General features: G+C 38.6%; 14 protein-coding genes across 16 annotated transcripts; 6 read left to right on the plus strand and 8 right to left on the minus strand.

The window, feature by feature from the left end:
• Positions 1 to 11: 11 nt before the first annotated feature.
• Gasu_21070 (cystathionine beta-synthase) lies at positions 12 to 2,106 on the minus strand. The gene is made up of 10 exons (XM_005707111.1): positions 2,050 to 2,106; positions 1,778 to 2,004; positions 1,595 to 1,722; positions 1,398 to 1,539; positions 1,335 to 1,348; positions 1,047 to 1,282; positions 945 to 993; positions 661 to 898; positions 431 to 605; positions 12 to 380 (listed from the first exon to the last, which is right to left on the minus strand). Exons 1-10 carry the CDS (start codon positions 2,096 to 2,098, stop codon positions 61 to 63), a joined length of 1,578 nt encoding a protein of 525 aa, XP_005707168.1. The 5' UTR covers positions 2,099 to 2,106; the 3' UTR covers positions 12 to 60.
• A 10-nt stretch (positions 2,107 to 2,116) lies between these two features.
• On the plus strand, positions 2,117 to 3,344 carry Gasu_21080 (uncharacterized protein). Its single transcript, XM_005707112.1, has 2 exons — positions 2,117 to 3,075; positions 3,131 to 3,344. The coding sequence occupies exons 1-2, from the start codon at positions 2,161 to 2,163 to the stop codon at positions 3,197 to 3,199; spliced, it is 984 nt and encodes a 327-aa protein (XP_005707169.1). The 5' UTR covers positions 2,117 to 2,160; the 3' UTR covers positions 3,200 to 3,344.
• Positions 3,345 to 3,476: 132 nt separating this feature from the next.
• On the plus strand, positions 3,477 to 5,217 carry Gasu_21090 (ATP-dependent RNA helicase DEAD). Its single transcript, XM_005707113.1, has one exon. It carries the CDS (start codon positions 3,520 to 3,522, stop codon positions 5,194 to 5,196), a length of 1,677 nt encoding a protein of 558 aa, XP_005707170.1. The 5' UTR covers positions 3,477 to 3,519; the 3' UTR covers positions 5,197 to 5,217.
• Positions 5,218 to 5,221: 4 nt separating this feature from the next.
• Positions 5,222 to 6,736, minus strand: Gasu_21100 (F-box protein). Of its 2 annotated transcripts, XM_005707114.1 has the most exons (8): positions 6,608 to 6,736; positions 6,427 to 6,558; positions 6,268 to 6,383; positions 6,052 to 6,213; positions 5,947 to 6,004; positions 5,755 to 5,897; positions 5,659 to 5,707; positions 5,222 to 5,614 (listed from the first exon to the last, which is right to left on the minus strand). In XM_005707114.1, exons 1-8 carry the CDS (start codon positions 6,688 to 6,690, stop codon positions 5,452 to 5,454), a joined length of 906 nt encoding a protein of 301 aa, XP_005707171.1. In that variant the 5' UTR covers positions 6,691 to 6,736; the 3' UTR covers positions 5,222 to 5,451. The 2 variants fall into 2 exon arrangements, with proteins under 2 accessions (XP_005707171.1, XP_005707172.1); XM_005707115.1 differs by having other exon boundaries at positions 6,052 to 6,383.
• A 560-nt stretch (positions 6,737 to 7,296) lies between these two features.
• Positions 7,297 to 8,497, plus strand: Gasu_21110 (uncharacterized protein). The gene is made up of 4 exons (XM_005707116.1): positions 7,297 to 7,412; positions 7,458 to 7,546; positions 7,592 to 7,672; positions 7,726 to 8,497. Exons 1-4 carry the CDS (start codon positions 7,317 to 7,319, stop codon positions 8,465 to 8,467), a joined length of 1,008 nt encoding a protein of 335 aa, XP_005707173.1. The 5' UTR covers positions 7,297 to 7,316; the 3' UTR covers positions 8,468 to 8,497.
• A 4-nt stretch (positions 8,498 to 8,501) lies between these two features.
• Positions 8,502 to 10,136, minus strand: Gasu_21120 (cell division protein FtsZ). Its single transcript, XM_005707117.1, has one exon. It carries the CDS (start codon positions 10,052 to 10,054, stop codon positions 8,594 to 8,596), a length of 1,461 nt encoding a protein of 486 aa, XP_005707174.1. The 5' UTR covers positions 10,055 to 10,136; the 3' UTR covers positions 8,502 to 8,593.
• A 35-nt stretch (positions 10,137 to 10,171) lies between these two features.
• On the minus strand, positions 10,172 to 12,016 carry Gasu_21130 (amino acid permease, APC family). Its single transcript, XM_005707118.1, has 3 exons — positions 11,997 to 12,016; positions 11,841 to 11,948; positions 10,172 to 11,788 (listed from the first exon to the last, which is right to left on the minus strand). The coding sequence occupies exons 1-3, from the start codon at positions 12,004 to 12,006 to the stop codon at positions 10,257 to 10,259; spliced, it is 1,650 nt and encodes a 549-aa protein (XP_005707175.1). The 5' UTR covers positions 12,007 to 12,016; the 3' UTR covers positions 10,172 to 10,256.
• Positions 12,017 to 12,866: 850 nt separating this feature from the next.
• On the plus strand, positions 12,867 to 14,517 carry Gasu_21140 (uncharacterized protein). The gene is made up of 4 exons (XM_005707119.1): positions 12,867 to 13,866; positions 13,916 to 14,077; positions 14,131 to 14,263; positions 14,308 to 14,517. Exons 1-4 carry the CDS (start codon positions 12,931 to 12,933, stop codon positions 14,331 to 14,333), a joined length of 1,257 nt encoding a protein of 418 aa, XP_005707176.1. The 5' UTR covers positions 12,867 to 12,930; the 3' UTR covers positions 14,334 to 14,517.
• Positions 14,518 to 14,531: 14 nt separating this feature from the next.
• Gasu_21150 (uncharacterized protein) lies at positions 14,532 to 15,736 on the minus strand. Its single transcript, XM_005707120.1, has one exon. It carries the CDS (start codon positions 15,701 to 15,703, stop codon positions 14,651 to 14,653), a length of 1,053 nt encoding a protein of 350 aa, XP_005707177.1. The 5' UTR covers positions 15,704 to 15,736; the 3' UTR covers positions 14,532 to 14,650.
• Positions 15,737 to 16,216: 480 nt separating this feature from the next.
• Gasu_21160 (phosphoribosylformylglycinamidine cyclo-ligase) lies at positions 16,217 to 17,747 on the plus strand. Of its 2 annotated transcripts, XM_005707122.1 has the most exons (3): positions 16,217 to 16,828; positions 16,888 to 17,062; positions 17,108 to 17,747. In XM_005707122.1, the coding sequence occupies exons 1-3, from the start codon at positions 16,259 to 16,261 to the stop codon at positions 17,665 to 17,667; spliced, it is 1,305 nt and encodes a 434-aa protein (XP_005707179.1). In that variant the 5' UTR covers positions 16,217 to 16,258; the 3' UTR covers positions 17,668 to 17,747. The 2 variants fall into 2 exon arrangements, with proteins under 2 accessions (XP_005707179.1, XP_005707178.1); XM_005707121.1 differs by having other exon boundaries at positions 16,888 to 17,157.
• Positions 17,748 to 17,751: 4 nt separating this feature from the next.
• Gasu_21170 (solute carrier, DMT family) lies at positions 17,752 to 19,086 on the minus strand. Its single transcript, XM_005707123.1, has 5 exons — positions 18,873 to 19,086; positions 18,784 to 18,819; positions 18,574 to 18,733; positions 17,865 to 18,522; positions 17,752 to 17,808 (listed from the first exon to the last, which is right to left on the minus strand). Exons 1-5 carry the CDS (start codon positions 18,971 to 18,973, stop codon positions 17,774 to 17,776), a joined length of 990 nt encoding a protein of 329 aa, XP_005707180.1. The 5' UTR covers positions 18,974 to 19,086; the 3' UTR covers positions 17,752 to 17,773.
• Positions 19,087 to 19,226: 140 nt separating this feature from the next.
• On the plus strand, positions 19,227 to 20,105 carry Gasu_21180 (uncharacterized protein). The gene has a single exon (XM_005707124.1). The coding sequence runs from the start codon at positions 19,281 to 19,283 to the stop codon at positions 20,073 to 20,075; it is 795 nt and encodes a 264-aa protein (XP_005707181.1). The 5' UTR covers positions 19,227 to 19,280; the 3' UTR covers positions 20,076 to 20,105.
• Positions 20,106 to 20,110: 5 nt separating this feature from the next.
• On the minus strand, positions 20,111 to 21,436 carry Gasu_21190 (uncharacterized protein). The gene has a single exon (XM_005707125.1). It carries the CDS (start codon positions 21,417 to 21,419, stop codon positions 20,208 to 20,210), a length of 1,212 nt encoding a protein of 403 aa, XP_005707182.1. The 5' UTR covers positions 21,420 to 21,436; the 3' UTR covers positions 20,111 to 20,207.
• A 5-nt stretch (positions 21,437 to 21,441) lies between these two features.
• On the minus strand, positions 21,442 to 22,386 carry Gasu_21200 (cysteamine dioxygenase). Its single transcript, XM_005707126.1, has 3 exons — positions 21,975 to 22,386; positions 21,835 to 21,924; positions 21,442 to 21,785 (listed from the first exon to the last, which is right to left on the minus strand). The coding sequence occupies exons 1-3, from the start codon at positions 22,225 to 22,227 to the stop codon at positions 21,469 to 21,471; spliced, it is 660 nt and encodes a 219-aa protein (XP_005707183.1). The 5' UTR covers positions 22,228 to 22,386; the 3' UTR covers positions 21,442 to 21,468.
• Between the last annotated feature and the right edge of the window lie 43 nt (positions 22,387 to 22,429).

Below are 22,429 nucleotides of genomic sequence, written 5' to 3' on the forward strand. Positions count from 1 at the left end.
AAATGTTTGGTCATCAAATGAAATCTCTAGCATGATTTGATACAGCCATAATTTTTTATTTCAGTCCAATTGATTCGTTTTTCGTTCGTCTCGTCCATTTTGTTCTGGACCGTGATGCGAACTATGCTGGTGAACCAAGAATTCTAACAAGTCGATTTGTGTTACAATACCGGATACTATTTTCTTTTCAGTAAGCGTTCCTGCACTTTCATAACACTTTTGTGTCGAAACAATAAGTGCATAGTGGTCATATCGAAATATACGAGATAACTGAGCTAACGTGGTTGATGGACGAACTTCCCGGAATTGTTTATACGCTGCTTTCCAGACGGGATCCTGATTGCGAACTCTCCTTGACATCAATTGTGATATTAAATTGCCTTTGCAAGAATCACAATATTCGTTTCTGAAAATTGCCATTTTCACATACCTTGGGTTACCATCCCCAAAATATTTCCCTTTTCATCCAATACTGGAAGTTGGTCAAATGAAGTCGAAGAAAGTATGGATACTGCTTCTTCACAAGATACATTGCCAAGTATTGTCACTGGTTCCTGTAAAGGTAATGCAGTAACAGGCAAATATGCCCAAGTTTCATGTTCCAACTACATATACAATGCTCAAATAAATACCAAATAAAGTTTCGACCCAAAATCTTACGGGAGAAGGACGCTCAAGAAAGCCATTTTGTTCCATCCAGTCATCAGATATAAATTTTGACATATAATTGCGACTGGAGTCTGGAAGAATCAAAACTACCTTTTTGTTAGGAGGAATATCTTTTGCAATCTTCAAAAGACCGGCTAGGCATGAACCACTGGAACCACCCACGAGAAGACCTTCCTCTCGAATCAATCGTCTCGCAGCTTGGAAACTTTCATAATCATTCGTCTTAACCCTGAATTATTTCAGAAGCAAGTACTCAAAACTGGTCGTGTACAAACCAAGTATCAATAATGGAACGATCGAGTACTCGTGGAATAAAGTCATAACCTCACCACAAAACAGTTCAGTTATCCGCCAAAACAAAACAAGACGTCAAATACCGATCCCTTCAATTTTGTACGAACAAATTTCTGTATTAAGTGAATCTGGTTGCGCAAGAATACTGCCAACAGGATCGACACCAACAATTTGGACGTTCTTTTTGTATATCTCTCTCAGTTTTCTTCCAATACCAGAAATCGTTCCACCAGTTCCAGCACCAGCTACCAAAATATCTACTCTATCAACCTGCTGAATTATTTCTTCTGCTGTGCTATCGTAGTGTGCTAGTGGATTGCTACAAATTGGATATCATTCAATGATATTCGATAATTGGCTTCTAGGCCTACCTTGGATTAGAATACTAAATCAATTCTTCAGCAATCAACCTCCTATAAAAAAAATAACTATACCTGATCCAAAATGAACGAGTTGGGTATCTCTTTGTTCAACCTTTGAGCTACTTGAATATGTGACTCGGGAGAGTTGTAAGCTGCTTCGGTGGGTGTTCGTACTATTTCAGCTCCCAAAGCTTTCAAGATGTTTACTTTCTCCCTATTGTACAAAACTCCATAAATTGCAAGAAATGTGTAGTCGAATCAAGACGTACTCGGACATCTTCTCTGGCATCGTAATAATACAATTGTAACCTTTTACTGCTGCAGCTAAAGCAATGCCTATTCCTGTATTTCCTGAAGTTGGTTCTATCAAGGTATATCCTGGTTTTATCAACCCCTTCTAAAAAAGGGTAAGTATACTTTTAGAAACAAGCCACATTTTCCAAACGGCTTACCTTTTCCGCATCTTCTACCATACGTATTCCAATACGGTCCTTCACAGAGCCTCCAGCGTTCATGAATTCGCACTTTGCGTAAACTTCAAAGGAAAGATTCTCAGCTTGCTCAATTCTTCTCAAACGGACAAGAGGCGTGTTGCCTATGCAATCCAAAATGCTATCCTTTGCAGGAAATATTGGCTCTTTCAAAAACATATGGGGATGAGGGTCCTCCAATTCGATTCCTTGATATAAATGTAGCTACCCTGACTAACTACTCTTTTACTTACCTTGTAAGGCAACCTTTGCCCACTGACAAGGTTTAGAGTTGGTCGACATGTTTGTCCAATAGAAACAGAATTGGCGCAATTTGTTATTTTTTCTTGAGTGGCGGTGGTGTTATGTTTTTCATGCGTTCGGAGAAATCTTTACTTTTCCTTTCTCAAGCTAGTTTTACCTTCAGCTCTTTTTATTCTTGCAAGTGTTCTTTTTGTAAGACATGCAGTGGCTCTAGCTGGCGTTTCCGTTCCAAAACTTTGTTTCCTTCAAATGCTAGGAACTTGAAGGGAAAAAGAACGACTCCTGTCTTTTATTCGCAAAATTCTCTTTCTAATGGCGACAATTTTACTTCCCCTGGTAATGAGTATTCCAGTAGTCGTAAGGAAAATGATAGTTTTGGAGAGAGCACGATGTCTGGTGCCTACAATACCAGCAACAACGGCGGTGAGAGCAAATCTAACTCACAGCAGGACCCCACGGAAGAGGTCCCATTCGGCATAGGCGAGGCGGCCAGGCGATACAATCGCAAGATACGACTATATCAGTTATGTGCTAGTACAGATAGGGGTCAAATGAGCAGACCAGAGCAACGCTCTGAAGTAGAAGATTTGGCAGCAGAATTGGAGTCGTTGAATCCTACGCCCAATCCCTTGGATGGAACCAAACTCGATGGCTCCTGGGAACTTATATATAGTTCTGTACCTTTTTACAAGACAAATCCTCTTTTGTTAGCTTCAGTTACTCCATTCTTGAGGATCGGTCAGTGGAGACAAAATATTTCCCTGTCTTATGGAGAGCTGATGAATGAAGTAGACCTTGAAGCATTTCCAGGGTTGATGGGTACCATTTTACAACAAACACGAGTAACTCCTGTGGGTGGAGAGAGACTAGAAATAGTGATTGATAAAACGAGTTTGAAAGGACGTTCTGTTGCTAACCGACTTGATTTGGGTGGTATTCAATTGGATATACCATTTGGAGACATCTTACGACGAGTTCAAGGCTCTTCTTCTGAACTTTTTCTTGACACTTATTATGTAAGTATATGTTATTTTTGATGAACTATTTCTGAGACGTGTTGCGTATGTCAAGTTGGACGATGATTTGCGTATAAGTCGTACTCGAGGAGGTCGTTTGTTGATTTTTAGTAGAGTCAAATGATTCTTTGTATGTTAGCTTTATCTTTTTGTTTTGTTGGGGTTTGTAGAAATAGAGCAAGTGGGAAAGTTGTGTGTTAGCTTTTTGAGAATAAATGAGTGTTTTGTTTTTAATTGATATGTCTATTGATAAAGTTGCTATGCAAATTCCACTATCATTAGTTCCTTATTCTTCGCCTCTAATACTTGTCTACAGACTCTTTGCTATAATCACATGACGATAATCATTGTGATAAGCTCATTATAATTTGAAACTCGATGTATTCCGAAAATGAACGGCTATTGAGATTGAGAACATTCGCCATCTTTTACAAATTCTTTTAGATGGACTCATCGACGGACAGCTTCAGTTCTCTCGAGGAACACATTATTTTTATTGACGACGGAACTTTCGGTGGAAACAATAATGTTGAACAATTGGGAAGATATGAAATTGAAACATCGAAGCAAAGAGAGTCTATCATATCAGAGATTGGCAACTTTGTTGAACAAACCTCACATCAAACAGACCAGTCGATTGCGAACCTTAGCGCTGGGCCAGAGTCTAAAGAGTCTATAAAAAAGCGTAGAAAAGACTACGAGTATTCTTCGGAACGAATGCAGTTGATGATGGGCGACTCCACTTTTTTGCAACTTGGTATTTCGCGACCACTCCTTGTGGCCATCCGCCAGTTGGGATGGGAAGTTCCCACTCCAATTCAAGACAAAGTCATTCCTTTGGCACTAGTAGGCCGTGATATTTGTGCCAGCGCTGTTACTGGGTCTGGAAAGACGGGAGCCTTTGCCGTCCCTATTTTGGAAAAACTATGGAGAAGCGCCTCTAAAGTTTCTTTGGTTCGTGTCATTGTGATACTTCCAACAAGGGAGCTTGCTTTACAGTGCAAACAAGTGTTTACAGAGCTTAGCAAGAACATGGATATTGATATTGAGTTGGCTATTGGCGGTTTAGCTGTGAGAGCGGAACAAGATGCCCTGCAGAGATGTCCAGATATTGTCATTGGAACACCTGGTCGCATCATTGACCATATAAGAAATACAAAGGGTTTCAGTGTTGATGATGTTGAAATTGTAGTTTTGGATGAGGCGGATAGATTGTTAGATCTTGGTTTTTCTGAAGAGTTGGAGGAGATTATTCGAAGTTGTTCTCCTAAACGTCAAACCTTGCTATTCAGTGCAACTATGACGACAAGTGTCCAACAATTGGCCTTATTGTCGTTAAAAGAGCCTGCGAATATTGTGGTCGATCCTTTATACGAAGTTTCCAAGACATTGGAACAAGAATTTGTATTGATATCCGACGGCAACAATGTGAACAAAAGAATCTCTTATTTATTAGCATTATGTTGTAGGACATATACACAAAGAGTCATATTATTCTTTTCTAAGAGATCTGTTGCACATCAAATATTTATTATTTTTGGTATGCTTGGTCTTTCTGCTGTGGAGCTTCATGGAAACTTGTCACAAATGCAACGAATGGAGGCATTGAATCGATTTCGCAAAGGTCAGTGTGAGTTTTTGCTTTGCACAGATGTTGCTTCCAGAGGATTGGATATATTTGATGTTCGAACGGTTATCAATTACGAGATGCCAAATGACATTCGAACGTATGTCCATCGAGTTGGTCGTACAGCCAGAGCAGGAGCAAAGGGAAAGGCAGTAACGCTAGTGGATGAAACGAGCCATGCTCGTAGATTGCTTTCTGTCATCCAAAAACGTTCCAAGACTACATTAAAGTCTCGTTCTATTACTGACAGTGTATTGGATAAGTATTTAGAAATACTTTTTAGTAAGCAAGGACAAATTAAAGAACAGTTACAGAAAGAGCGACATGAGAAAGAGATAGAGATGGCTGAGATGGAAGCAAAAAAGGCACAAAATTTGATCGATCATGCCGATGAAATATATGCAAGACCCAAGAGAACCTGGTTTCGGTCATCTAGAAAGCCTACAACAACATCAAGAAAAAAACAAAATAGAAAGAAAAAAGGAAATAACTAAAGTATCGTTATATTAATATCTTGAGACAGTCGAGGAACCACGTATTTACAAGAATGGAATATACTGAGGAATAACCAATTAAGTTTCTGCCAAATTGACCCAAAAATATGGAAAAGGACGACCCCTTCGAGATAGAATTGCAATCTACAAATTGGAATAAACAAATCTCCAAGTTTCTCAACAAAGTTCCAATCATTCATTCATTCATTCATTCATTCGTGTTTGAGCATTTCTCAATTCTGAAAGCATCTCAACTCAGTTAGCCTTGATGTAGTCTTCCTCATGAAAAAGTCGTGCACATCGTTCATGGAAACAGCGAAATGCAATGAAAGAATAGTATTTCACTTGTTTGTCTTTTGAGTGGAATACTGGACAGTCTGAGCCTTCATGTATAGAAAAGTGACTCTCAACATATAAACTAAACAATATAAGTGAATGAATTCAACAGGATAAATAACATACCGATCATTTGCACCGCGACAGGTTGATGAGAGTTTCAATGAATAAACAACTATAAATTCACTATAAGCATTTGTTCACGTTCAAAAGTCAACATACCAGTCGCATCTCGCATTTCAGGATATTTTGGTTGTTTCACAGAACTTATGACAGTAACTTGTTTCGTTTTCTCGTTGAACTCATAACTACCTAAACAAGGTGTCGCTTTATCGCGTTCGTTTGCTGAGGGAGACCAATTTCTTCTATGGAAACTTTTAAATCTTCAGTAACAGGGCATACAACAACGCAAACCTTAGACGCTTCACAGCTGACGTAGGCTTTTCTGCACTTGTTAACACTATGCATATACCTTGAAAGTACTCAGATATGTGTGTCATCTACAACCAACAAACCCACCATCTGGATAAAATCGTAAGAACCGAAAATAGGTTACCAGAAAAACTGGTTGCTTATATTTTCCTTCAGTTAGTCCCATTCGAATGTATTGATGCCTTGAAATGTAAACTCCATCAAACCTAAGGTGTGGACGTTCCAAAAACATGCGTCTCCAGGAGCCTCCTGTGATAGTCACTCGAAATAAACGAACAATATAAGAAACAACACTATAGATACCATAAGACACAACACTCTTCATAGTTTCCACGTTGCCACCTGAAGGCCAGGTTTCCATACAGATTCGCTTCCAGTGTGCTGGGTCAAAAGACAACGAATTCCAACGACGACAAACTCTTGAACAGTGTGAGAAGTCAACAACTCGATAATTAAAAGTACCTTGAACATGCTGCTAGATCAGAAGGCGAAAGACGTGCAAATATTTGATACATAACGTCATCACTAAGACAGTCGCCAGATGGACCATTGAATACTGAAGTGGCTTCCCCTTCATCTGTTGCCTTTGTCTTCCTATAGAAACTCGTGAGAATAACAATTATCACTGCATTCCGAAGCATACAATATCAAATTTCTGTTATAAAGACTTAGCCATGGTCTGTCACATATGTGAAACTTAACGACTCTCGGTTCATAATCCACCATCAGAATGCTCACTGAAAATGACAAGGATTGAATTGCACCCTCTGAAAAGGAAGAATGGAAGACTCGTTCAATTAGCCATATGACTCATTTGGAAAGACACAGAGAGAGAAATGTGAAAAAATGATAAAGTTCGAATACTGTTCTTCATACTATGTTCATAGTAAATTGAAAAGAATATCTCAATCAACATAGACAAAAAGATATTACAAATTATTTTGCATTTACTATGTTCCGTAAAGGAACAAAAGAAAGATGACTGTCATGAAGACCTTTCTTTTGCCATTGTTGTTCCATTTGTTTTAGGCTCTCTTACAAATGCTTTTCAACTCGTTGCCTTTGAAATAAGGAGGACTTCGGACCTTCGGTTTCGGACCAGGCCGAGTTTTCTTAGTCAAGGGTGTTGGTTTATTCTGTCTTGGCTCTTGTAAGATATCTATTATCTCCTTCAAAGTTTCACTTAAACAGGCAACTTGAGCATCAAGTTTTTTGAACAGCATCAACACATTCTAAATAGTATAACTCATTACTTCTTCAGAATTCATTCCTTGTCTTACCTCATTGTCTGGATGACTCATGTCTCAAAGAAGAAAATGAAAAGGCGCCATTTTTCTTTGTGCCAATCGTTCATGGAACACGATGATCCATTTGCTTCACTTAGTGATGATTTATTGTTGTTCATATTCAATAAGTTAGACACTGTTCACCTTTGCTACATAGCTTCAGTATGCTTTGGACTACCCTAGAAACAATTTCTCAACGTTAGGTAGGTTTGTCGTCGTTGGCGCTATGTGGTAAGACAACTAGTGAAGAAAATTCACGTACTTCTTCTTGGAAAGTCTTTGAAGCAGTATTTTCAGTAAGTGTACCTGTATTAAGTAATTCAAGTGTTGAAACGGATCAGTATCCCCACTGGTCGTCAGATTCTTTCGCTTGTTCGTTTTTTTTCTTACGTGGAAGTGCTTTCATTCCGAAACTGGCCTTGGTAAAAGCTTGCCTCTTGGTACCAAATATGCAATTGCTAATACTTATATTTAGGGTGGAAAGATTCCCTGAAGTTGCTTCCGTTGTGATGCGAGGACTTCGTTCCGCGACTTTGAAGAAGGTCGATGTTGGTGGACTACCTGTACAACCTGGTGACATATGGATACTTCGGGATAACTGTCCGAATCTTTGTGGCTTGAAGTTAGGAGGATGTTCAACTGTGGACGACGAGTTTGTGAAACAAAGTGTGAAACGACTTAAACCGCATCTGAAAGAATTGGATATTTCAGACTCGACACGAGTAACAACTGCGGCTATAAAATTTGCCATAGAAAATGGTGTTATTCGGTTGAAGGCATCTCGTTGCAAAAGAATATCTGGAGCTTTGGTGATTAATCATGTTCCTAAAGGAAATGAGTCCAGAGATGACGAACACTGCTTGACTTTGACGCAGTGTAAGAACATAAATTGGTTCCATCTTGATAGGAACTTGAGATTTACTACTATCAACCTCTCGCAGTGCACATCTCTTGAATATTGTCATATTTATGATAATGCATTACAAAATTTGCATCTTTCTGGTTGTAGAAATCTTCGAGTTGTTGAAGTAGCTTCATCCAATCTGAAAGTGGCGAATTTGTTTAGCTGCAAACAACTTTCGGAAGAGATTATATACAAATTAATCGAAAATTGTCCCATGTTGACGGAGATAAATCTTGCAGGCTTAGGTTTTGCTTCTCAAGTGCAACAATGGCTTTTGGAAAACCGCTTAATGGGTTCTTTGAATCTTGGTTAATGAGAAGAACAAAAATAATGATTGTATGGGAATATCATGCATCTCTCTCGTGGGTTATTTGCCCTGCAATCGATTGGGTTTCGTGATATAGAGAAACTTAACTATACCATCCCAGCCCAATTCAAATCATTTATTTTCTTGTTGAAACCTTCGTAAAAAATCTGGAATGTCACGCTTGGGTTTAGTTACATGTGAGGCTACTGATGAAGAAGATGAAGTAGATGAACGAGGACTCGCACTTCCTTGAATGAAAGATGTCACGTCAACAGCAGATGCTTTTTGTGTCATAGATGATGATGCACTATCAGAGGGCTGCGGAAAACCAGTAGCAATGACAGTAATGGATAATTCATTTTCCATACTATCATCGACCAAAGCACCAAATATTATGTTTGCATTCAAGTCCACTGCTTCGTAAATAACTTCGGCGGCTGCGTTTATTTCGTGTAGCGTCATATCATTTCCGCCTGTAATGTTAAAAACAATTCCTTTTGCACGCTCAATTGGAAAGTCAAGTAATGGAGAAGAAATGGCAGCAACTGCGGCATCTTTGGCACGGGATTTGCCTGAACCGCTTCCAATTCCCATCAAAGCTGAACCTGCATCTGCCATAATAGAACGAACATCGGCAAAGTCAACATTAATTAGACCTGGACGAACGATAATTTCTGAGATTCCAACTACTCCTTGTCTTAAGATATCATCTGCTACAGAAAAAGCCTTTTCTAAGGCAGTATTCTCGGGGACAATTTCAAGTAGCTTGTCATTGGAAACTACAATCAAAGTATCCACTTCTTTCCTTAAAGCCTCGATTGCCTCCTCTGCCTGTTGCATTCTCCTTCTTCCCTCAAAGCTAAAAGGTTTCGTCACAACTCCAACAGTAAGACAACCTTGTTCTTTGGCTATTTTGGCAACAATAGGCGCTGCACCTGAACCTGTTCCACCTCCCATGCCCGCTGTAACAAACACAAGATCTCCACCTTGAACTGCTGAGCTTATTGCAGCCTGAGACTCTTCTGCTGCCTGTCTACCAACTTCAGGTTTCCCACCAGCACCCAATCCCCTAGTAATTTCGCTCCCTATTGTTACAGAGTTGCTCGTTTTCACACGTGAAAGAGCCTGAGCGTCAGTGTTGATACACCAAAATTCAACTCCTTCAACCATTCCACACATTCGATTCACAGCATTACTTCCACCACCACCAACTCCGACAACTTTAATAACACAGGGATTTACAGCACCCCCTGAAGATACAAACTTGGTTCCTGTTTGAGTAGTTCCAAAAGATCGATGCGTTTGATTGGACTTGACATTTTCCTTGGACGAAGCTGTTGTTGTACTGTTGGTAGGATACATCTTTGAACTGTTCTTATCGGAAGTTGGTTTCTGACTGCTATCTCTTAAAGGAAGTGGTGAAGAGACGGAGTCACTGGCTTCTGGAAAGATGACAAGAACATTGTTTCTCCTCACGAAGCGTTGATGAAAACAGGACCCAGGACCTCGATTACTCTTTTTATCGTATACAAAAGAAGACTGTTTCGAAGAAAACAACGCACCACCAGAACTACTACAAAGGAACGACAACATAATCTCTTATCCAATAGGCTTGGTAGGACTTCGGAAAGGATGGATGAATGTGATTCTCAATGGGGTTCTCTTGAAAACCCTATTCGTGATGCCAAATGATTGAGTTGTGAAAATAACATGAAAGACATCATCAAAAGCAGCAAGCAAATACTTTCATTCAATATAAAAAAAACACAAATTCTAGAATATCGTAGATATGAACTTATTTTGCTGTTGCTGTAACAAGTTCATCGTCGACGTATTTGGAAGAACCACCCCCTCCTTCACTGTTTCTATGAGAGTCATCAGCTTCAACTGACAACTCCGGTTCATTCTTGCTTCCACTCATATCAAACTGTGCAGCACCTTCTACTTTGACATATGTTGCACCCATAAGATCTTGCACTCGTTCAAAGCGACGTTGAGCAGCGTCTAAGCGGTCACGTGGAGTCAAGTAACCTCCAATAATGGACAATATCAACCAAACTCCAGTCCATATCGGACAAGCTAATGTAACAGGATCATAAGGATACATAGTGAAAAATATACTAAAGCCAACAAGAATAGATGCAACAACTGGAACAACTACATGGAAAAACCAATTAAGTTGTTTCTGTCTATAATAAAAGATACCAAGAGTAAGGTTTGCAATAATATGTCCGACATAAAGAGCTAATGATGCAGTTGTCACAAGCATAATAAAACCATCAAAAGGACCCATTGCAAGTCCTGCAATAAGAGCTACAATAGTCGCAAGGAAAGCTACCACTGCTGTCGATACTACTGGATTTTGCTTCCTATCAACAACGGCAAAAATTTTCGGAAAAACCAAACCTTCTCTGGCAAAAGAAAAAATAATTCTAGCACAGCTATTCAAAGGAGCTAAAGCACCAAGAAACATGGCATTGAAAATAAAAACAACCATAAACCAACCAATAACAGCAGTCAAATAACGCTTGAACACAATAACACCAGGAACAAACGAAGCAGCAAAATGAGACATGTCCTTATAACCCCAACCCACAGTCAAACCATAAGACATAAAGAAGAACAACAATGCTACAGTAGAATAGGCCAATATGACAGCTATGGGTATTTGACGACGAGGATTCTTCACTTCCTCTCCAAGAAATGCCACGGCAGAATATCCAGAGATAGAAAAAAAAGAAAGCAACGCAGCAATAGCAATATCTGCTCGTGTACGAGCTAAAGAAGGATGAAACACTTCTCCAGTATTCTTCGAACCAACTTTAATAACCACTACAAGTGTACATGCAAACATAAAGACCAGCTCAAATGTACCAATCACTAAGGCATAATCAAGAGAAACACGAATTCCAAGGAAGGCCAATGTATAAATAAGAAGAATAAAGCCAAACATAATACCTATCCAAGCTTTTTCTGCATACGTTACTTCAGTCATTGTCTTGACAAAACCAGGAAAGAAAACTCCACCGACAAACAAGATTCCGTTAGTAACAACATTGAAATATGCCAGAATAAACATCATTCCACAAATAACACCCCACCTAGGGCCCACTGCTGCAAAGACATACGCATAGTAACCTCCAGACGATGCAACTTTCATTGAATACCACACTGTTGTATTCATAAGAAGAGTACCGGCAATAATTGCTAACAAGTATGTGAAAGGCAAAGCGCCCCAGGCATAGTTGGCGGAACTTGTCATAGTTGCAGCCATAGCCCCGGCGGGCGAAATCATAGACACTGACTGAAAGAAAAGATGCCAAAAACCTAAACGACCTCTTCTAAGTGTTCGGACCTCAGGCTCCGAGTTAGAATCTACTTTTTCGTATTCCACGAGCTTCCGCAGAAATTCCATCATAACAACACTGCAAAAATAATTCTCGAAAACATGAGACAGCTAATATAAGAGAACTTTTAAAGCTTTTGTCTAATGGACTAAATGAAACGGAGTTCCTGTAATGACATTTGGACTTACCATTCGGCATGTTTCTAGAAAATTTACCGGTTCCTCCTTGTTCTTCTCTTGTTCTCTTCTATACATAATCGATAATTATTTCATTCTTATATTATAACAGACTTGTCTTAATTGTAGGGAAACGTATTATAGTCCTCACAATGGCAAATTTCTACTTAACGACCACGGAGTTTCTGAATAAGAGAATAGTCATTCACTAAACTTTTACCCTGTTCTGCATAAACGCTTCAGTCTTGTCAAGTTCACTTGATTAGACACTACTAGTAGAATAGAATGAGGACCGCTCTTCTTGTCTTACAGTATTCTATTACTCATAGAGAACCATAAAACAGCTCCACAATCACTCTGGAAGAACGTTCTTAATATCTCTGAGGAGGCGAAATAGACACAACTTAGAATACGTGTCAATATGGTTAAAAGTCCTATTCTACAGTTTTGTCTTCTCAATAGACTTGTTTTCCGCTGGCAGTTAGTTGATAGAGCTTCAAGGTACCCTCAAGTTCGTCCTTTGTTAAAGTCCATAAACGGTTTGTAAACTCCTTAGATAGTGAAAGTATGACAGCCTGAAAGACAGGAACCCCACTCTAGTTGACAGTCCACTTGTAATAGCTTAAATTAGCAAAACTCTTTTGTAGTTTTATACAAACGAAAGTGATAACTAGTTGAATTCTTCCATGAAATAAACAATTCGCAAAGTAATCTCTCTAGTATGAGTTCTATCCCGTAAAACTATTTGCAACTTGACTGAAGAGCGAGAATTCTGCAGGTTATACAATTTCGAGTGGATAACCATTAATATTGCCTCATTGTTTATGACTTTTGGTTATGTTCAAGCTACTTACAACGATACTTCATCTACGAAAAATAATGTTTCAACTAAAATGTGGAGATTTGGGTTGAAAAAAGTGTTAAAGAATGCTTTCTGCCTAAAATGATGTTATATTCCTCTTCGATCCTTTTTGTGAATTTATTTTATGTTGGAAATACGTTTAAAACTGTTATATGCCATACGAAGAGTGAAACAAGTGGTTTGCAGCGGGGTCACGTACACTTGAATATCTGTGCATCCAGACGAGGAAGACTAGAGTGTTGTTCCCACGAAAGTGTCTCACAACTAGAGGACGATAATATATCTAGAGACGAAACGTTTGTTATTCCACACGAGGCATTCACTTTTGAAGGGGATCTAGGTGAGTGGACGCGCGCTTGGGAAGACCACAACTTTCAACCAAATAATGATGGACCTTTGCCTCACAGTCTGAAAGGTCCTTCGGATAATTACTCCCATGCTGTTAGTATGGAAGAATTTTTAGCTAATCTTTCAACGTTGGAGCCTTGTGAAGAAGAATTTGTCAGTTATGGAGATATTTTTGAACCGCTGGATCCAGAAGCAATACGGAGATACCAAAACTTAGCACAAGAGAATGGAGCCTATGTTGTTGAAAATATGTCAAACTTGTTGTCACCTTTTCGTCTTGTAGCGGACAATAATGAGACAACAAAGGAGGCACCTGACGTTATAGAATGGACAGATTATCACAAGCTGTTGGATATCTTTAGTCTTCGCAAGTTTTATGGTTGGAAATATATTTATAATGCACAAGGCATCTTATTGCACAAATTTGCATGCTCATTTGATATACATTCTGGTGACAACATGAAATATGCGTTTGATATTCATTGCTCAACCTCAGAGCAGAGAGGCTACTGTCAAGTAACTGAGAGAGTTTTTTTGCAATCTCTTGTTATATCTCCAAATTTGGATGCCTTTTCTTGGATAGACTCTAAACAGGATGAAACCTTGTGTTTATTTTTTGGATTTGTTCATGAGTCACTGACAATAATAGAGTTGGAATATGAAAAGCATGATGTAAGTGCGTTTTTAGAGAACCGCTGTTATATTTTTTATTTTTTCACAGACTTTGCGCAATATTTGTATATGGTTTGGCAACGATGAAAGAAATGGATTGCATTCGTTGGATTCTCTAGAAATGGAAGCATTGTTGGGAGTTTGGAAAGGAAGAGGAGTTACAATCCAGTCTTCCAGTTTCCCTTGTTATTCTGTTACATGTGAAAGTGAGGTAGGAGTCATATCTATCTTGTGTCAAAAAGCATAATTGAATTTTCGTCCTAGTGGAAATCGGAGCCATCTAATATCAATAACCTTACTGTACGAAGGAATTTGCCACTAAAAAATGCCCAGTCTGTAGATCCTTGTGCCAAACTGAATATTCAAAAAGGACTGAAAGGGGAAAGAAGGGCAGTTCGTAAGAGAGAAAGCCAACTGATAGGAGACTGTAGTTGGTGGAAGATATCACGGATAGGCAGTCATTATGATTCAACAGTAGGAAGAAAGTTTTACTTGAATGATCATTCACAGAATAATCTTTTGTTTGGAAATGATGTATATGAATTTCCAGCACTTGGCAAATACGAGAAGGACAGATATTTATTTCTATTGCCTTGTGATATATTTGTATTTGTTCCAAAGTCACTTCCAATCGGAATTACATTTGAGATAGAAGTAGGACGATATAGAGGAGGAAGACATTTATGTCGTATTGTACAATCTTATAATATTGAAAGAGAATGGGTAGGGTCTGCAATACTTTCAGAATGGAAACAGCAAGAGAAATCTTCAGCTTGTTAACTTTTTATTTTCTATTAATACTTGTTGGTAAAAGAGAGTCCTGTTTTGGAGTCTTCATAGTAAGTGGTACATTTTGTTGTAGTTCGTTCAGTGCAAGTCCTCCTAACAACATGCACTTGATTATCCATAGCACAATGGGTTGATTTCTTCTCTTGGCTTCCCAACCGGCGTATCCAGCAAGTATGCCATTCACAGAAAAGACAATTGCCAAGGACTTTCTGAGAACTTCTCTGGTAGATTCCGGAAGCTCTGTCAAGTAAAACCCAGGATAGTACACAAAGGTACAAAGCAACACTACTACTAAACATACAATATGGCCACTTTGTAGATAAGGTAAAAGAAAGAATCCTTTCTTATTCGCGCGTCCTCTACCAATCAAAGCTGCTGCCCAATCGTAAGAGTCGTCTTCATCAATACGTTTCAAACCATAGTTTGGATCCTTTTCTAGGTTCTGAACAAATTGATCTCGTCTCTTCTTAAAGTTCTCTGTAAGACTTTTGATAGAATCTTCAGCTATTTGGAAATCTGGAGAGGGCTTATGGGGGCTTGCATCGTCTCCATATGACAAATCTTTAGTTGTGTTGGAAGTTATTGAACCCAGTTTAGAAGAAGAACTCTCAACTCTATCTTTGTTGGCATTCTTTTTGTCGGTATTAGCAATATCAGAGTACACAAGGTCGTTGTTGAGCTTATCTGAGTCGTAATATGCCTCTGACAGGGGTCCACGAAACTCTATGTTTTTCGACTCTTTCTTTTTCTCGGAACTTTTCGAATTCTGCGAATGGTTATTACTCTTTTTCTTTCTCTTGTTGGTTCCCGACATTCTTACGGAGAGTTTAAACACCAACGGTACAAGGGATTGTCTCGAGTTGTTTTCACTGAACAGCGGGAGAAACCAGTAATAGTACAAGGTGTGACAAGAGTTTTGAATGGTATGAACAGGAAAGTATCTTCTATTGTATAAACTTTCCTTCCAAAAAAACTCTTTTCTCTTATCGAATAAGGGATTGTTATGCAACTGAATAGGTGAGCAAAAACAAGCGCTAAGATCACTCATCGGGATTATTTCTAATCTCCGGAATATAAATTTTACCTTATTCGATAATATTACGGAAGAACGACAAGTCGCTTCTATTTTCTAAGCAATTTGGAACAACGATTATTTTCGAGTCTTTTCGTATTGGATAAAGTCTAATAAAGCCCTTGTTTCCTAAACTGTTTCAAGCTTTTCCAGATGTGACAAGAGGTTTGGTCACTTCCAGTGTCCATGGCGAATGAATGCTCTCTTATGCTTTTTGGGTCTCTTTCTATTTGCCTATTGAATAATCCTCTGTTCGATCAATATGTAGCTTGAAAATATCTCTCATCACTCTCATGCTGTATCCAACAGGTCTTCAGCTCGGAGTATATGATGTTGGTAACTTGCTACAATAAAGCCCATTTGTCATTGTATATCATTCTGAGATAGAGATACTATCTGAGTTGTTGCTCGAATTTATCTCCTACTTGCTATCTAGGAAAATGCTCTGATGAAAGTATATGAGAATATCCCACAACAAAGAAAGATGATTTGTATCGTTGGTATCGATAGAAATTCCTTTTTTCTGTTGCGATGGGTTTTCAATATGCTTCGTTTACACCACAGCACAAACAGAACCAAATCATTCTTCAAAAGCATAATAATATACTTTTTAAAAAGTGGGGAAATAAAAAGCAACAAAAAAGTATTTATACAGTGAAAAGACCTGTACAAGTCTCTTCTTCTACGGAACCACCTTCGTCTTCTTGGACTTATGCTAGGTCGGGTGTCGATATTGATTTGGAGTCTTCAAGTGTTGGAGCTTTGATCAGTCGTTTTAAAAGTGCTACGAATGGAAAGGATCCCCGTCAAGATAGGAAATACGGACGTTTAACCAGTAAAAGTGGTCAGTTTGCTGGTTTGATAGAATTTGGAGACAAGTTATTGGCACTAACAACCGATGGCGTTGGAAGTAAATTGTCCATTGCTGCAGAACTTGACTATTATGATACAGTTGCCATAGATTGTGTCGCAATGAACGTGAACGATTTGCTTTGTGTTGGTGCAGAACCCATTGCGTTTGTAGATTATATAGCTGTACCCAAAGCTAATCCAGAAACTTGGGCTTCTTTAGGAAATTCATTAGCAGTTGCTTGTATGAAGGTACTATTATGCTCTTGAAAAAATATTTTCGTATGATAAACTTGTTATGTGAATATTAGGGAAGAGTCAGTCTTTGTGGAGGTGAAACAGCAACGCTTCCTGATCTTGTAAAAGAATTGGATATGAGTGGTACAGCTCTGGGTTGGGTTCCAAAGGATCTTCAAATCACGGGTGATGATTGTGCTCCCGGAGACTGGATACTTGGTTTCCCTTCGACAGGTTTCCATTCCAACGGTTAGAATGATCGACTTTTCTTTTATATTTTCAACTATTTCTTAGGATATTCTCTTGTTCGTTCCATCATAAGAGATAAAAATGTGACTCTTGGTGAACATATTGATATGAATGTGGCCAACGATGAATTTTCTCATATTGAACGCTTTGAAACGACCAAAGATGAAAAGCCAACAGTTGGAGAAGTTTTGTTGAATCCAACCCAAATTTATGTTGACCCAATTGTAGAATTATTTGAAAGTTGCCAGCGAACGCAGAATCCATGTAATTTTTCTAGTATCCATGGAGCAGTTCATATAACTGGAGGTGGCCTAACTAACTTTTTAAGGTTGCAACCAGGCAAAATAGGATTCGAAATAATCGATCCTTTACCTGTTTTACCTGAATTTCGATGGTTGCAGCAGTTAGGAACTGTTTCCAATCACGAAATGTATCGTACATTCAATATGGGAATGGGTTTTGCTCTCATTGTCGAGCCTCAGGCAGCCAGTCGTATTCAAGAGTGGTTACAACAACACAAGTGCGTCTGTAAAACTGTTGGATTAGTAACAAGTTCTGGTAAAATGATACATCGAGATGCGAATGTTTCCTATGAAAGATATTAACCAATGTTTGCAGTTATAATTTCCGATATATCAAGTAGCTTGTTCTTCCGATTGTACGATAAATTCGGTCGTTTCTGGATCATTGACTCTGTCCGCTTCAAGATTATTATTGTTCTCCTTTTCCAACTCTTTCTGTTTCATCTTTTGATATTTAATCCAATTATACAAAATAACTCCAAGTAAGCAGATCATATAACCCAAGATGTTGAGATAAGAAACAGCATTTCGAAATACCAACCAAGAAGCTCCCACAACAACGGCAGTTTTAATAGTCCCAACGACAGTGCAGGTCAATGCAGAAGTATACGAAACCATCAAGAGGTCACAAATATTCAATGCTAGCGCTATGATAGCACCCGATAGAATAATAAGACAAGTAGAAATAAGATACACAGTTTCATTAGGTACTTGAAACTTGTGGTATTGAGAAATAATTGAAAACAAAGCTGGAATGATTAAAAACGAAAATGCAATACTGGTTTGATAATATAACAACTGAAGTGTTTTCAAACGATGCGGACTGGAAATGGATACACCAGTCATCTCTTGATTAGTTGTCAAGTCATCATCGTCCTTCCCATGAAGTAAATACTGAGCATAGACTAAGCGCAATGACCCAATTAAGACTGCAATTAACTCCAAAGAGAAGCCAGTAAGCTGAAAGTTCACCTCTCCATAGCTTGATAAGGCAAGACCTACAGAAATCAAAGAAACAACAATAATAAGACGGGCAGATACAACTTCAAGTCCAAAAACAACCGAAAACAACAAAACAGAAGCTGGCATAGAAGACTTTATCATTTCCACAAAAGAGGCTTCCAAATAAAGAAACCCTGAATTGGATAGTGTAATGTCCTATACAACATAATCGTCAGCAACTACAACTAGAATATGATGAATACTTACAAGTGCCACCAGTATGGAATATGGGACTACAAATAGGTAGTATAACCTTTTTGGAACGGAAGGCTTTTCACACCAGTTTGTGAAGCGAAACACAAGTCCTAAGGAGAGTGATATGAAGCCCATATGACTTGCTGTCACTAAGAGTGGAAACGGAAAATTCCTAAAGAACAAACTCTCAATGTATCATCTTTTTTGGCCTGTTTAACTCACCACTTGTTACACGGGGCTTGTTCCAACTGACAGTCACTATATAAGCACAGGTGTGAGTTATCTATAAATTACAAACTCTTTTATTCTACCTAAGAAGCCACTTGTTATAGATAACCATAGTACTACTAGTAGTGAATGTGGCGAGAATTATGCTTAGTATCGTTACAACTCGTTTCCATATGCGATCCATATTTCTTCTTGAAACTCTACAAAAATTTTTCAAAATTCTATTTGTGACTTTCCGTATTAAAGTTTGGATGAATCAAATAATCATCAATAGAAAGACTTAAGTCAATCATGAATGTAAGTAAAAATGAGCCAAAGTTTTCAACTCTTTAATCTGTTAGTGATGAATGCATATTGTATTGCCAACTTTGTAAGCTTTTTCAATAATACTATGACCAAAGTTGCAAAGTATATCATCAACCAACAATCCAAATGAGAAAATGATATCCCATTTTTGCTTATGAAAAATAACATCTCATCCTGCAGCTCCCATGTCAGTAAACCTTACCTTTACTAGACCCTTTATTTGGAACCAGAATAAGAAATTATTATTGAATCAAAAGAGAATTGGTAAAAGATGCTTGTTACTCCCATCTAGTACGCAAAGAGCAGCTTGTTCTATTCCTGGAGCATACAAAAGACGCTTTCGTTTCGAGCAGGAAATTGCTGTACTAAGAACACAGTTTGAAAATAAGTTACGAAGTAACAAAGCAATAACAAATATTTTCGAATATAACAACCGAGAAGAATCGATAAAGGAACTGCCTGGGAACAACACAAGAAAAGACACTGCTTTGAAAGCACCTTATCTTATAGGAGATGAAACTCCAGTGGACTACTTGTTCGAACGTGTTCACAAAATCTCAGAGTCGCATTCTTCCTTATCGAGTTTAGAAGCTTCAAGCCCATCTAACGAAGTAAAACCTCCTGAAAGTTCCCAAGTTGCTATGTCAGTTCCCATGTCGTCCATAAAGGCAGTAGAAGTTGGCAAGAATCGAAAAGATATCGAATGGGCGTCACAGAAAGGAGTAACAAAAACTTCTCGTGACATTTCTATAGAAGAAAGGAGCCAAACGACCTGGCCTAGTATTTATGCGCCCTACTCGAAAAGAATGGAACAAGACAAAAGAAGATCTAGAAACTACCTTTGGTTTGTTTCTGTTGCAAAGAGATGGATAAACTTAATGTTCGTGCGATTCCTTGTATATTATTTGGTAGGATTCTTTTCAAAGGTTTCCAAAGCGAGCACTGGGAGTGGAAGGAAAGAAGACAAGAAATTGGGTTAACTTGCGTCTAATAAAGTCTGTTTCTCTCAGAATAATATTTATAACAAATATTTACTCTTCTCCAGTCATTAAAAGTAAAGCTATCTACAAAATATCCGCGTGACGTGTTGCTAACTCTTCGGAATGGTAAATTTACACATTCAAAGAAAGTCGACGCAAATCTTCTTCTAATGGAGCTTCCTCTCCATAGTAAAGTTTCATCACAGCAGAAGCTTTTCTATATTCCGACTCGACATCGAGAATATTCCTCGGCAATGACAGATTGGCATAATCATCATCCAGTTCATTAGAGTTTTCCGATGATGGACTCATACTGCAGTACGAACTGGGTGCTTGTTCACAACCTTTCTGTGCAAGAGATGCCTCAAAGTTGGATTCCGAATCAGTTTCCTCCGAAGCTTCATCTTCTTCATATACAATTTCCTGAGTAAGTGGTCTATACAATCGAGTTGTTAAGTATTCCATTGTAGAAAGCGTCCTTTTCGGTGGAAACTGTGACGAACGATCATACATTTCCATGAAGTATGTGAAAACAATATTCAAGGATGCCCAGTAACCCTTTGCCGCGTCTATTCTAGTTTGGGAAGACGTCAGATTTTCTTCAGCAAGTCTCTCTAAAACTCCAAGAAGAACAGACTCTACTTCAATACAATATCGGAAAAAGAAATAAGCTCGCAGAGGCAGGTTTGTGTTGTTTTCTATTGCTTCTATTATTAACTTGTAGATTTCACTAATAACAGGCGGTACTTTGCAACACAATACTCCAATCACAAAGGGTATATTTCCCAATCTACATATTTCGGATAGACGAGGACCCAAGTTCTTAGTTCTGGTTAACTTGTGGGTGACAAGCTCTATCAGAGGTTCCTCCACTTCCCTTTCCAATTCTGCAAGAAATCTTTTCAAAAGAACGTCGTGTGCCACTCCCGCAGGAGCTGATCGCATCTGGTCCAGATGAACGAGTCTTGATAAAGGGTCTGAAACATTATCTCCTGTAGAAGGAATAATTGTCGTACAGCCGCTTTCAATATGGTCGTTCGTTGTTCCGTGAAAGTGTTCACAAAGTTTCATCTTTTGTAATGCAAAGTCTAAAAGAGCAAGCGGGACATTAGGTAGAGTACCTTTGGCCAGGTTGACAAAGTAAGGGTGTTGTATAATAGGATGGCACAATCCCCTCATACGTAAGCTTGTCAGGAACTGTAGAGGCGACACTTTATCGCAGTCGAGGTCTTCATGTGTTATAAAGGCCTCTATATATTCGGGAATAGGGTTACCGTTTGTTCCTTCCATATATTCGTCTTTGGAGTTTGTTTTATTTTCGTAATATTCGACTCGCACTTCCATAAAAATCCAAATCCAAGCAATTCATTGTTGGCTTTCGGTGATCGATCTCTTAAAGATAACGAAGATCCAATGGAGGTCCACGATAAAGAACTTCTTGTGTATAAAAGTAAGAAGGACAAGGAATACGTTGCAAGTAAACTAATTTTTCAGTTTCGGTATCATTTCTCCTCAATCCTAAGTGTGGTTGTGACATGAAATAGTGACAGTCTCTATCCTCTGCAGGATTATATGGAGGCCACATGAAGTCCACTATAGCACATCTTCTTCTTGCTTTGAACTCATGAAGATTGGCTTTAAAGGGATAGAATAGTTGACAGTCCCCTGCTCTCATCGTAAAGGAGGGATACTGCACACCCTCTCCACCCACTATCAACGCAACTCTCAACACTCATACTATGAAGAAACTGGAACTTACTGTGGTGACATACAAATTTATCCTTTTCAATAAAGTCAAACGAATCCACATCCAACTCACCCCAAAGTACCTTGGTTATCACAGTCATTCCTATGCAAACATGAAGGCATTCACAGTGTGACTGGAGAACAAACTCGTACCTACATGATCATGAAGGGGCAATTTGAGACCAGTTGGTATGACAAACACTGAAATAGCAAAACTTTGGCACTCCGCAACGTTCACAAAATTGATGTAACTCTTATCCAAGCTGGGGTCCTTCTCTAAAATACAAAGCTCCTCTGGATTGAGTCTCTCTACACAATATTTCAAATGGAAACAGGCTTCTTCATAACTTTGCCTGGCAGTAACATTGACCAGAAAATTCTTAGCTGTCTTTAGTAACGTCTCCATCCAGTTGGACGCCAAAAAAGTTATCTCGAAAGTGTAACACAACAATGATAAATTGAGATGAATGGTCTCTCATCGCACTTTCGTTGGAACTGACAACTTTATTTTGGCATAATCTTACTTCGTTTTGCAGAAAAGCTGGAAAGAAGTTCATCATTGCCGGAAAATATATATGTAGTGATTTCTTGATATAGGATTGGTCTTG

Source organism: Galdieria sulphuraria (assembly GCF_000341285.1).
Source record: "Galdieria sulphuraria unplaced genomic scaffold scaf_14, whole genome shotgun sequence".
Taxonomy (NCBI): domain Eukaryota; phylum Rhodophyta; class Bangiophyceae; order Galdieriales; family Galdieriaceae; genus Galdieria; species Galdieria sulphuraria.

Bases quoted from the DNA above. Each gene is read 5' to 3' on its own strand.
- Gasu_21070 (XM_005707111.1), bottom strand. From the start codon at position 2,098: ATGTCGACCAACTCTAAACCTTGTCAGTGGGCAAAGGTTGCCTTACAA. The intron at 2,005-2,049 runs GTAAGTAAAAGA...ATTTATATCAAG, and splicing joins GGCAAAGGTTGCCTTACAAG to GAATCGAATTGGAGGACCCT. The intron at 381-430 runs GTATGTGAAAAT...ATTCTTGCAAAG, and splicing joins TTTGGGGATGGTAACCCAAG to GCAATTTAATATCACAATTG.
- Gasu_21080 (XM_005707112.1), top strand. From the start codon at position 2,161: ATGTTTTTCATGCGTTCGGAGAAATCTTTACTTTTCCTTTCTCAAGCT. The intron at 3,076-3,130 runs GTAAGTATATGT...GCGTATGTCAAG, and splicing joins TTTTTCTTGACACTTATTAT to TTGGACGATGATTTGCGTAT.
- Gasu_21090 (XM_005707113.1), top strand. From the start codon at position 3,520: ATGGACTCATCGACGGACAGCTTCAGTTCTCTCGAGGAACACATTATT.
- Gasu_21100 (XM_005707115.1), bottom strand. From the start codon at position 6,690: ATGGTGGATTATGAACCGAGAGTCGTTAAGTTTCACATATGTGACAGA. The intron at 6,559-6,607 runs GTATGCTTCGGA...GAGTTTCTATAG, and splicing joins TATAACAGAAATTTGATATT to GAAGACAAAGGCAACAGATG. The intron at 6,384-6,426 runs GTACTTTTAATT...ACACTGTTCAAG, and splicing joins GATCTAGCAGCATGTTCAAG to AGTTTGTCGTCGTTGGAATT.
- Gasu_21110 (XM_005707116.1), top strand. From the start codon at position 7,317: ATGGAACACGATGATCCATTTGCTTCACTTAGTGATGATTTATTGTTG. The intron at 7,413-7,457 runs GTATGCTTTGGA...AACGTTAGGTAG, and splicing joins ACCTTTGCTACATAGCTTCA to GTTTGTCGTCGTTGGCGCTA. The intron at 7,673-7,725 runs GTAAAAGCTTGC...ACTTATATTTAG, and splicing joins TCATTCCGAAACTGGCCTTG to GGTGGAAAGATTCCCTGAAG.
- Gasu_21120 (XM_005707117.1), bottom strand. From the start codon at position 10,054: ATGTTGTCGTTCCTTTGTAGTAGTTCTGGTGGTGCGTTGTTTTCTTCG.
- Gasu_21130 (XM_005707118.1), bottom strand. The intron at 11,789-11,840 runs GTAGATTCTAAC...GAGGTCGTTTAG, and splicing joins AGCTCGTGGAATACGAAAAA to GTTTTTGGCATCTTTTCTTT.
- Gasu_21140 (XM_005707119.1), top strand. From the start codon at position 12,931: ATGTTATATTCCTCTTCGATCCTTTTTGTGAATTTATTTTATGTTGGA. The intron at 13,867-13,915 runs GTAAGTGCGTTT...ATTTTTTCACAG, and splicing joins TGGAATATGAAAAGCATGAT to ACTTTGCGCAATATTTGTAT. The intron at 14,264-14,307 runs GTAAGAGAGAAA...AGTTGGTGGAAG, and splicing joins AGGGGAAAGAAGGGCAGTTC to ATATCACGGATAGGCAGTCA.
- Gasu_21150 (XM_005707120.1), bottom strand. From the start codon at position 15,703: ATGAGTGATCTTAGCGCTTGTTTTTGCTCACCTATTCAGTTGCATAAC.
- Gasu_21160 (XM_005707122.1), top strand. From the start codon at position 16,259: ATGGGTTTTCAATATGCTTCGTTTACACCACAGCACAAACAGAACCAA. The intron at 16,829-16,887 runs GTACTATTATGC...TGTGAATATTAG, and splicing joins TAGCAGTTGCTTGTATGAAG to GGAAGAGTCAGTCTTTGTGG. The intron at 17,063-17,107 runs GTTAGAATGATC...ACTATTTCTTAG, and splicing joins GACAGGTTTCCATTCCAACG to GATATTCTCTTGTTCGTTCC.
- Gasu_21170 (XM_005707123.1), bottom strand. From the start codon at position 18,973: ATGGATCGCATATGGAAACGAGTTGTAACGATACTAAGCATAATTCTC. The intron at 18,820-18,872 runs GTAGAATAAAAG...GTGCTTATATAG, and splicing joins TATAACAAGTGGCTTCTTAG to TGACTGTCAGTTGGAACAAG. The intron at 17,809-17,864 runs GTTATATGATCT...AAATATCAAAAG, and splicing joins TTCTTATCTCAACATCTTGG to ATGAAACAGAAAGAGTTGGA.
- Gasu_21180 (XM_005707124.1), top strand. From the start codon at position 19,281: ATGTCAGTAAACCTTACCTTTACTAGACCCTTTATTTGGAACCAGAAT.
- Gasu_21190 (XM_005707125.1), bottom strand. From the start codon at position 21,419: ATGGAAGTGCGAGTCGAATATTACGAAAATAAAACAAACTCCAAAGAC.
- Gasu_21200 (XM_005707126.1), bottom strand. From the start codon at position 22,227: ATGGAGACGTTACTAAAGACAGCTAAGAATTTTCTGGTCAATGTTACT. The intron at 21,925-21,974 runs GTACGAGTTTGT...ATGTTTGCATAG, and splicing joins GCCCCTTCATGATCATGTAG to GAATGACTGTGATAACCAAG. The intron at 21,786-21,834 runs GTAAGTTCCAGT...TTGCGTTGATAG, and splicing joins TAAATTTGTATGTCACCACA to TGGGTGGAGAGGGTGTGCAG.